The sequence below is a fragment of the Mytilus galloprovincialis genome, chromosome 1, assembly GCF_965363235.1.
Source record: "Mytilus galloprovincialis chromosome 1, xbMytGall1.hap1.1, whole genome shotgun sequence".
In the NCBI taxonomy this organism is placed as follows: Eukaryota; Metazoa; Mollusca; class Bivalvia; order Mytilida; family Mytilidae; genus Mytilus; species Mytilus galloprovincialis.
This window is the reverse complement of record NC_134838.1, coordinates 82,716,684-82,728,392: the sequence shown is the minus strand read 5'-3', so window position 1 is coordinate 82,728,392 and position 11,709 is coordinate 82,716,684. Positions and strand designations below refer to the sequence as shown.

At 32.8% G+C, this 11,709-nt stretch overlaps 1 protein-coding gene across 1 annotated transcript in view; it reads right to left on the bottom strand.

The window, feature by feature from the left end:
• Positions 1-10,928, bottom strand: part of LOC143059060 (TPR and ankyrin repeat-containing protein 1-like) — a 37,348-nt gene extending 26,420 nt beyond the window's left edge. The window contains exons 1-8 of the mRNA XM_076232852.1: positions 10,825-10,928; positions 9,050-9,294; positions 6,467-6,629; positions 5,742-6,083; positions 4,958-5,227; positions 4,306-4,608; positions 2,939-3,199; positions 693-848 (exon numbers count right to left, since the gene is read on the bottom strand). Coding sequence (XP_076088967.1) covers positions 693-848; positions 2,939-3,199; positions 4,306-4,608; positions 4,958-5,227; positions 5,742-6,083; positions 6,467-6,629; positions 9,050-9,294; positions 10,825-10,849 — 1,765 coding nt within the window. The 5' untranslated portion in view covers positions 10,850-10,928. The remainder of the gene's footprint in view (positions 1-692; positions 849-2,938; positions 3,200-4,305; positions 4,609-4,957; positions 5,228-5,741; positions 6,084-6,466; positions 6,630-9,049; positions 9,295-10,824) is intronic.
• Positions 10,929-11,709: the final 781 nt, after the last annotated feature.

Genomic DNA, 11,709 nt, shown 5'->3' with positions numbered 1-11,709 from the left:
ACATAACTACTTTGCTATTGATAAACAATAATGAAAACTAGTTCTACGTACGTATTATTGTATCGCTCAACTTTTATCAGACTGTTTAAGACAATGCAACATTGTTAGGTGTGTCGCCCTGTTTGAAAGACATGTATCACCTTAATTATCTCTATATTCAATCTCCGGCGCAGAGTTCATATCCGTTTCATACATGCTCCGCAATACTGCACTAATATGAGTGTAGTGTTACAAAGTATTGAACGTAACGGATATGTGATCTCTGCGCCGGAGATTGCTCTATACTGTTTTACTCCTATAGATACTAGTAATAAAGCATGGATGGTGTGTCCTTAATTGTTAGATATCCATCACATTCCTGACTTCTATTCCTTTCTACTGCTAAACATATAATACAGCATATATGGGCGTGTCTCCGTGATTGTCAGACATCCATCACCTTTCTCACTTCTATTATTTTATATTGCTTAAGATAATCCAATAGTGATAGGTGTGTCTCCTTGATTTACAAACATTCATCACCTTACTTACCGTTATCTCTTGTTATTGCTTTAGATAATGAAGCATGAACGGATGAGTCTCCAGGATTGACGGCTACCTATAGCTTGCTTCACTATATCCCTTTCTATTGCGAAAGTTCATGCAGTGTAGATAGGTGTGTCTCCCTTATTGACACCTAAAATTTTACTTGCCTTTGTCCTTTTCAATTGCTATAGATAATGCAGCATGGATAGGTGTGTCTCCCTGCTTGACAGACAGATGTGATGGACATGCTCCGTGGCGAAATAATGTCTCCAGTATCTTGAACTGATTCTCCTGTACAGCAGCTTGTATACATATCTTGCCTTCTAAAATATACAAGTACTTTAAATTGGGCACATAAAACATTATTGAACCCAAAATTACGCATGAAGATTAAGTCTTATGCGTAGTCCTATTTATTTTAACAAATAGTGAGTGCTTGCTAAAATATATACCTAGGAAATTACATGATGCCTTTGGGCATATCGTATATTAAAATTAATTCGCTACAAGGATATTGTTTGTTGGCTTTAACAAACACAATCAGACCTGTTTCTTTTTCCATCACTATCATATTTTGATTTAGGACGTTTTCTTTATGTCGATTGATGATGCTAAGGTGTAACAATAACCGTTTTGATAAAAAACAAAAAAAAAAAAAAAACAATAATCTGAATAATAGAAATTATGTCATGTTTGAAGTGAAATATTTTAAGGATCAATCATCACAATATACATAAAAATATGTCCTTTGTTTTCATCCAAAAGAAATAAAAGATACAGACATAACCTTTAGCAGTTTTTTTTCTAATATAATAGAAATTGGTTTAACAAGTAGACAATATAACATTGGGACTATACACGTCACATTTACATTGGATGACATAATGAGATCTTTTTTCCAAAAAAAAAAATGAAAAAGACAAACAGACAAATAATGGTACACAAGACACAACATAGAAAACTAAAGACTAAGCAACACGAACCACACCAGAAACTGGGGATGCCCTCAGGTGCTCCGGAAAGATAAGCAGATACTGTTCCACATGTGGCACCCGTCATGTTGCTCAAGTTATTACAAACACGGTAAATAGTCTAATTCTGTAGGTCACATTCATATGAAACGGGAAGGGGATTGTAGTTACGACGTAAGGAACATATCCGATATCATCTGTGAAACGCTGATTACATAACGGTCAACCAACTCGTGATAACGTGAGTTAAATTTACGAAGGGATGATTTCAACTTCACCATTTGGAACTCTTGGTTAAACAGCTTCCTTGTGAGCAGCTACCCTCTGTCAAGGAAATCATGATAGGAAATACAAGTTCAGGATTATCGTATCACTTGGGAGATCTAACTTCGTATGCATGCGCTGCTGGAATTTTGCTACATAGAAATGGAAATTATGTTTTGGTCGAAAAGTTTTGTTTTCAACTGACCCTCATTATCAATTTCTAGATGTAAGTCAAGATATGAGGGAGACTCATCTATGTCTGTTCTATCCTTTGTCTCAAGTTCGATGGGATAGATGCGTTCAACAAAGTCACCAAATTTTGTATAATTTAGTGAGAGAACATCATCTATATAGCGGAAAGTAAAGTTAAAGCATATTGATAACTTCTAATCATTCTATAAAGTGAACGTTAAACGAAATGACAATGCCATTTAAAATAAACGTAAACAACGAGCAAAGACAACTAAAGTCTATAAAAAGCTACTTCCAATGCAAAAATGTAGGCAACTCTAACCCCACCAAAACAGAGGGTGATTTCATGTGCTCTGTATAGAAGGAAAAGCAGATCCTATTTCATGCGACACCCTTCGTGTCGGTCATACAAGTATAAATGTATTGAAAAGTACATGTATAACTTGGTCGGTTATTCGAGAAAGAGGATGGGATTGTGGTTTTGACAATTGGAACATATATGTCGTCATATGTATGATATTTAATAACGTTCAACTACTAGTGATGGCGTCCGTAAAATTTTCGAAGAGATGAATTCATTTTCACCACTTTGAAGTTCATTTTAGAAGTTACCTATCAATAGAAAATACGTCTGGCTTAGTCAAAACATTTTACAACTGTAGATCATATCTGTTACAGAGGTTGGGTCTACCTTTCATGACTATCCTAGCAGATATATAAATGTTCTTTGTGTTCTTACGTTACAAAAAGCAATTTATATGTAACAGCTCTAATATTGGTGCGTTCATTTTCTGATCTTATATAGTCAGATCTTCTTCTGCATTGCTTAACGTTATGCATAATCTTCCATACCATGATTTACATCATTGAATGTCAATAGCAAAGTCTGTGTCTATGAATGATTTATTATGAATATATACAAGCAATTTATTGTATTGAGTGACCAAAAATATAAAAAAAAACATTACTCTTGATCTTTAACATACCATTCTCCATGTGAGCACCACTATTAAGCATTGACTTTATAATATTGATGAGAACTTGATGAGAACCTTTCATTGAAGAGTGCATGATAACACTTGAAAGCTTGATACGCTTGGCATATTCTGGCAATTCTATTTTACCATGGCATTTTCTGTACTCATCTACCACTACAACTAACTGCGTCCAATTCTCTCCTTTGATCAACCCATTTACAATTTGAAGGTATTGTTTATATGTAATTTTTAAAAGAGGCTTCGGAATTTCTGAAATTCAAGTCATTTCCATATTTACTTTAAAGTCTACCAAAGCCTGAACAAAGTCCTGTTTTGTTTAATGTTAGTTTCGAACATTTTCAGTGGTCATTATGAATATTTTTTGCTGGTGTGTTTTGTATATGCGACTTTTTGTGTTTCTTTTGTTCTTATAACGTGACTCTTTAGTTCTTATAACGTGACTCTGTACTTTAAAAGATCCCGTCAGTATGATATTCTATTATATGTCATTCTGATATATTTCTATTATGAATTAGAAAATACGTTGAACCACAAACGTCAAAATTATTCAATCGCGTAGTGGAATGAACTATGTGTGGATTCTTATAAATTCTATATAACTTTTGGACTATTTAAAATCTCGGTCTATTTCTGATATTACTTCTTACACACTTTTGATTTCTTAACCCTGTATGCTAACACTGTCCATGTGAAATTTTAAAACTGTTTGTATATACATTGAACGACAAATATATATGACGGATAAAAATTTTCTGACGTCAGACACGCGAATCAATCAATGTGTTTGTAGATAGATGTTTTTGTGTTCTGTTAAATTGTTTCTTATAAAATTGTTACACGATGATTACTGCTGTACTCATATTTTGACTATTTTATTTATTATGTCTGTTTAGTTCACGCATCATTGTAAATATAACGGAATTTGATGAGACTGTCTTCAAAGGGAGAGGTTTAGCGCTTTGAAACCGGGTTTTATCCACCATTTTATACATTTGAAAATGCCTGTACCAAGTCAGAAATATGACAGTTCTTGTCCATTCGTTTTTGATGTGTTTTGTCATTTGATTTTGCCATGTGATTATGGACTTTCCGATTAGACTTTCCTCTGAGTTCAGTATTTTTGTGATTTTACTTTTTTCAGATTACTACAAAACTAGGTTTAATCAATCAATTTATACACAATGAAATGTTTTTACCAAGTAAGGAATATGACAGTTATTTTCCATTCGTTTGATGTATTTGAGCATTTGATTTTGTCATTTGATGAAGGACTTTCTGTAGTTAAATTTTTTGGTCAATAAGTCCGGTATTGCCGTTGTTTTACTTTTTGTAATATTTTTTTGTTAACAAAATACCTGGATTGAGAGTTTTTGCGATAGATTCAGTAATCATTGTCAACATCTCGTCAACAATTTTTTGATGTTTTGTCTTATCATGACCCCTTTCCTGAATAACTTTAGCCATACTGATGTATGTTTTGGCTGGTCTGTTATCTATAGTCTGTTTACTAATCTCCAATTCATCTTCACACTTTCTGCATTTATCATGTTGAGGTTTATATAATGGCATCTTTGGCAGCCATGATACATCTACTGTATTCTTGCTTTGCTGTTGTTTGTGTGTGTTTGGTAATCTCTGGGCTAATGTATTTTTCGAATCTACATAAATCAGTATACAAAGGTAAAGTAAAATATATCACATGACACAAAATGACATATTACTTCTGGTCAACATTTGAAAGAATGCAAAAAAATAACAGAGTGTTACAAATAAAAGTAAGATTGATTTATGATATTCAAGCTGTATTTAGATTACCACAATCGGCTAACTCTGAAACATATAAATGAACTAAAATAAAATAATAATACAAGACTAACAAAGGCCAATAGCTCCAAACTGGGGACAGTCGCAAAAGTGATGCATCTGGACTATGCAAGTGCCCTCTGGTGGTGTCCAATACTCAATAATAAGGCATCTTATGTGTATGTAATGGAGATGTTTATTTACCTGGATCATTATTGACTGTCTGTAATAGTGTATAGCCCTGATCTGTAGGTTTTAAGTACTCAATTGGTAATTTTCCTGACATATCTTTATGACTAGATTTACAGCCATTATTTATCAAAAGTCTTAATATTGCTTCTCCATAGGTACCATTTGTTTCCCCCGTCTTGATAACCACATGGATTGCAGTGTCTCCATTTGAGTTGATCATGTCTTTTTTTGCTGAAGTGTCTACATATGTCCCCAAAAGGAATTTTAGGAAGATAGTACTACCTAAAATTTAATATACTACTGTGATTATATATTATAGACAAACTTGTTAAACCATTGGAAGCGTAATTAGTCAAGCGTCAAAAAGAAAATATAAACGAAAATCTATCACTGCACCTATTTATACAGGTGGAATTAATTTCTTTGTGGGTTAACTTTTTGATGTTTTCTGTTTCATATACCCTGTTTTGAAAGTGTTCTTATCTGTCATTTGAAGTAACACACATGCAGACTCATTGGAAATGATGTATTTCTCATTAAAATCCATAGTTAGATGAAACCTCAAAATCCACAAAAATGGTACATCGCCAACAATGATCATTATATCGCAATAGAGTAGACTGATGTCTTGTATTAACACTGCACATGTTCTCAAACAAACTTGATTGAAGTATTTATACCGTACTGTTTTTAAAGTATTAGGTATACTGGAATTTGATGAGCGTATTGTTTATGCTATGGGGAATTATCTGTATGACTGTGACAATGATTGACATCTATAGATTTATATAACTACCTGTTTCTAAAGCATCCTGGACACCAATATGTATAGCAGCTTGTCCTATACCAAGTTCCATTTGTTCATATGATGCACCATTTCTTAGCAAGGCAATAGCTAATTGTATTCCCCAACTTTTCTTCTGTGATACTGATATTTGTTTAAGGAGGTTTCCAACGTGGACAAATGAGAAGTTAAGGTCAGAGAAACAGCCTGCCAAGTCCATATTATTACCTTGATAAACACCTGTCACTAAGTAACTTATATTTTCCCATGATTTGTTCAAAATCAGTCGCTGTATTATCCTCGCCTTTGTTGCTTTATCCCGTGGAATTTGTAGATTTCGATTTAGTGTGTTTCCTGCAAAATGTTTGTTACAACGATATAATTTTACCTGAGTGTACATATTATTCAGTTGATAACAAATATCATCATCAATGTGCGATAAGAACTACACGTTTTTCAAACCAATTTGACTTTTGGTAAAAAGAAAAGACCAAAAGACAAAGATGTGTGATCAATTACAAGTGTTTATTTTGCTTTGACAGGTATACTGCAAAAAGAAAAATCACAAAAATTCTGCACTTTAATGCAGTGCAAATAGATATAGGAAGATGTGGTATGAGTGCCAATGAGAAAACTCTCCATCAAAATCACAATTTTAAAAAGTAAATCATTATAGGTCAGCGTACGGTATATTTTGATAGTTTTGAAACGCAACTTGTTTTTGGTAGGGTACTTACTTTTATCTTGACAGAGAAGTGTTAACATCTCAACAAACAAAATGACCTGTTCTTCCTTAGGAGCAGAGTAGCTTATGCAGGCTGCTAATCCATCGTTTAATATGTCAACTGCTCTTTCATTCTGTCCCGTTTCTTTGAAGACATTGCTAGCCCTCCAGTAACCCTAAAAACATTAGAACGAATGGAGTCGTATAACATATCTATAATACTAAAATTACGAGGTCCAATTTGTCAGCCGTCATCGGGTAAAAACGACAAATCAAAGAATTCAACTCTCTATATAACTAATATTGGACAATGGTGTAGATTAAAAATTACACCACTCCAGACCCTTTTGTTTTCCACATAATTAATATTGCCAATGATTAACAAGTTCCGGGTCGAATCCGATACCGATACCAATAGTATATTCACCTGTTAGCTATTACCTTATCTGTACGTTCCGCATTTGACAGGCGCACCACCAAACGGTGTATTTAGGATTTTGTTATATACACGGGTTATAATCAAAGGGCTGACACTACTAAATTCAATCATTGTCAAATTGTTCCCTATTGTAGTTTTATTCAGCAATCAGCAAGACTTTCTGAGATAACTAATATAGGACAATGCTGTTGATTAAAAAATACTCCATTCCTGGATAGCCAGGACCTTTTGTTTTCCAAATAATTAATATTACCAATAATTGATAAGTTCCAGGTCGACGGGTTCAAACAGAAAGATTTGAAAGTAGAGAAAACTTTGTATCTTATAATCGACATGACTTTATCAGATGACAATACTAATTACTAAAATAAGGCTTAGGCATAGTTATATTCTTTAATTCAGTCACGGACCCGCGTTATCACGGGTGTGTACTTGTTGGTTTATATAATTGGTAATTTAGTGACTAAACATAATTTTTTTTCTCATAAAAACCAATAACAGGTCAAATTAAAACTGTAAAATATGTCTTGCACAATGCTACAAGTCAACACTCTTATAATTTCCCAACATACTATTGTATATATATAAAGAGTCTAAGAGACCAATCAACCCCATGTAAGAAGCAATGAAAATGCAATTCTTTTGAAACTTACAAATGTAATAAGGTTTGAAGAGAGGGTTAGAGCTTGGAATACTGTATAAACACGTGCTCATTGAAAAAAGACAATATGTTAGTTTCTAAATGTAGTTTGGGTTTTATGTTGTGGTTTAAATGGCTCATTCTTGTAAACTAATAATTGTCTAAAAGTCAGTCATATTGAAGAATTTCAATTAAACGTGATTAATGGGGTAAATGTATTTTGAACTTCAAATATAATATGTTTAATAAATTATGTATCCTTTGTGACATCAAATATAAAAGAGGAATATTTTTTTAATTTGACTTCATAAAAGAATGTATAAAATTATTAATTCCAACTGAGATTGAGGAACAAGAATTTAACAGTGCGCCATACAGGAATACACTTTTGATAAAAATTTGTTTTAAAACACGTTAAGAAATCTAACAATGTAATTATCCAAAGTCAAGCAGGCTAATGTTCGCATGAAATTCATTGGTACATGCCGGGGTAGCAACATAGGTCCTAATACAACAACACGCTCTATACTCATTTTTAAAAAAATGTTTAATACTAAACATCTCGTAAAACAGATCGAAATAGAGATCACACCAAATAAGCATTATAAGAACTCCAATGTCACTGAAGCATGAACAATGGGATTTGAGCATCACATTCTCAGCAAAAGAAACTTTATATTTGTATTGACAACAGCATAACATATAATTATAGATTATCGTTGATCATCTCAACGAAGTTGATTTTCTCGCTTGAGCCGGGACGGCGAAAGCGAGAAGGCAATCGAGTTGAGATGACCAATGATAATCTGTGTATCGCTATTTTACCTATGACGATGTTGTCAATTTCATGTCAATTTCGTTAGCAACGCCACGTGCCTGCTTAGTTTCTAACAATAATTTTTCATCTCAAGCGAGTAGCATGATATGAAAAATTATCACAAAAAAAGATCAAAGGAAAAATGCACAAAATAGCGATAATAGTAAATAAATAGACATACTAAATCATTCGTTTTGTAAACGACAAATCAGAAATCGTAATATTTAAGATCATCATACTACATGTACTAATCTGTTCAACTTGACACACATTTTTTACAGACTACTGAGGTAGAGTAAAGACCCCCTAGTAAAGTCACCAACAAAATGTTTCTTTTCGTTAGAAAGTAAAGAACAGCGATCGTGAACCTACTGAGTAAGTAGAACTGACAGAGGAATTTTCAATTTCAAATTTTATAAAAAGAAATTTCGAAGCCCCACCATCCATGAGTTTATAAATAATATATGCATAATGTATATAACTCTTGCAAGATCAAAAATTCTAATTTATGCATCTGTAAAATTACTCATGTCCATCAGAACATAATAATGTTGGTCAGTTTTATCAAATTCGAAACTAGTGTAGAATGAAATTTGTTTGTTCACAGTATTTGACTCTTACGTTGTCAAATTGATCTTTGCATTTACACATGAACCAAAAAGAATCCTAAAAAAATCTTTTAATGTTGTATAAATAATACCTTTATCCAGGAAGGGAAATCGCGTATACTAAACAGAGCATCACTCAACGCCTCATCATATCTCTTCAATTTCAGACGAACCATGGACCTGTTACACAATATTTTAGGTATTTCATCTCTGGTAAATGGTGATTGACAAGCAAGTTCTAACGCATGATCGTATTTTACTAGTGCTCCTATAAAATCTTTCTTTTGTAATAGACAGTCTGCTTCTTGTTTGCATTCTTTGATTATAAATGCATCACCTATTTGAAATTAAAAGGACGTAATACAATTATATTTTACTGCTGTAACTTCAGATATAAATGTGATGTATATATTGTTAGGAATAATTCAATTATTTAATTTCCATATGTTTCCTAACAAAATATTTTAACCTTTATCAGCATATTCTCCATGTTTCTCGTTTAAACTGTCACAACAATGGCAGAAAAGAAAAAGACCAAAAACTAACACAAGCATACAAAACACAACACAACATCGAAGACTAAAAACTGAGCAACAAGAATCCCACCAAAATGCAGAATGATATCATGTGCTCTGGAATAATATTTACATCCTGCTTTATAAATGGCACCCGTCGTTTTTCTCATGTTAGAACAAATCCGTTAATAAGTCTAATTCGATGAGTCATTCTCAGGGGAAAAGAAGACGGAATTGTTGATATTTGGCGTGATATGTGAAACAGATATTATATTACGGTCAACGAACTCGTGGTGGCGTCCATAAAATTTTGGAATGGATAGATTTAACTTTAACACTTGGCTTAATAGCTTCCTTGTGAGCAGCAACGCTTTATGTCTTCTTCTCCTCTTCTATATTTTCTTATCAAAAAAGGGATACCAAAGTTATTATCCTGAAGCCATTTGCTTCAGACGACAAGCAACGACAGACGGACAGACAGGCGGGCGGATAAGCTCCCGATTTTTTTTTAAACCGAGGAGAATGCAATGCGATAATGTGTTTAAAATGGTTTTACACTAGTAATTTTTTGGGGCCCTTTATAGCTTGCTGTTCAGTGTGAGCCAAGGCTCCATGTTGAACGTACCTTGACCTATAATGGTTTAGTTTGTTAAAGTGTTACTTTGATGGGGAGTTGTCTCATTGGCACTCATACCACATCTTTCTATATCTATTAAAAATTGTCAATTACATGCAAAGAGGTATTTCGATTTTTTATAATCGAAAATTTATAGAACTCGAACAGATTATATATCAGTTTTTAACACTAACAAATATAAGAAGTTACAAGAATATGTGTCAATTGTTTTATACCTAAAATCAATTTGCAACAGCTTATTATTTCAAAAATACGCAGCATTTTACGACCACAGTAAGAGGTCGAACCCTAAACAGTTGGGGCAAATTTGGACACAATATTCAAGCTTCAGTTACAGTCTCAATTTGGATTGAGATCAAATTTTTGACAAATATAGGGTATCAACACACCCCCAAAAAATGTGGTCAAAGGTCTTAAAACTATATAGCACAATACACTGCAATTGAAGATTTGAAAAATTTGAAGAAAAAATATATATGAACCCCTTAAAAAAATGAAAAAATCCCCCACCCAAAAATATTTCGGTCTAATAATATTTATTATTATAAGAATTTTCGATTTATCACCATCAGATTGTTTTTTATGTTTTAAAACGTTTTTAACTACACTTTTCAATTACTTATACTGTCTAAAAGTCTTTAAACGAGTTATATTGTTACTGTTTCACTCATGTTCATCCAACATCAAATGCATTCATAAATTATTCAATAGTTACCAGATTCAAACTCATAGTATTCCATTACTCTAATAGCTTTATTGTTTCAAATTATTATCTCACAAATACATCTTGTTAGGCTGAAAAAGAAAAAACACAATTCCAATCAGTAGTGTTCTCAATAGAACGTTGGCAGTATTCCAAGAAAATATTCAGTTGTTTAAAAGATTAATAATGGAAAAATAATCTTGCAGCTATTCATCGAATTCTAACAATTCATAAATATTATGTATGTTATGCCCACAATGGACACTTGGGCTAGTGGGTTGGGCTTAAATGTTAAAAAAAATAATTTACTTTTTAAGGCAAGGGGTAAGATCAAATATTGAAGTTAAAATACGTAAAGAATAATATTAGCATAGCACTAAAAAAAATATTTTAAAAGAACTAACTGGATTGATGAACATATTGTTGCATTCTGGACTAAATATATATAGATGAGACTGTTGGTTTTCCTGTTTGGATGGTTTTATACTAGTCATTTTGGAGCCCTTTATAGATTGCTGTTCGGTGTGAGCCAAATTGAATGAGTTGTCTCATTGTCACAAATACCACATCTTCTTATATCTATTTTAGGCACCACAATAAGTTCCCATGAAATGGCCAGTGTAGCTAGAAAAAAAACATATTATTTGATTTACACAAGATAAATAGCTACCAGTAATCGATTACTTATGTGTTGAACATGAGAGAGGGTTCAAATATTTGACAGATCAAACACTAAACAATACGCATCTGCAAACTTTACAGGTTGCAAGTGAGAAACATATATTGATAGAGATATTAGATAATGATACTAATTAATAAACTGACCTTTCGATTGAACCAGTATTTCTATCTTTCTATAAGAGAGATTCTAACCTGGACTGTTTTCTTGGCTGTGCA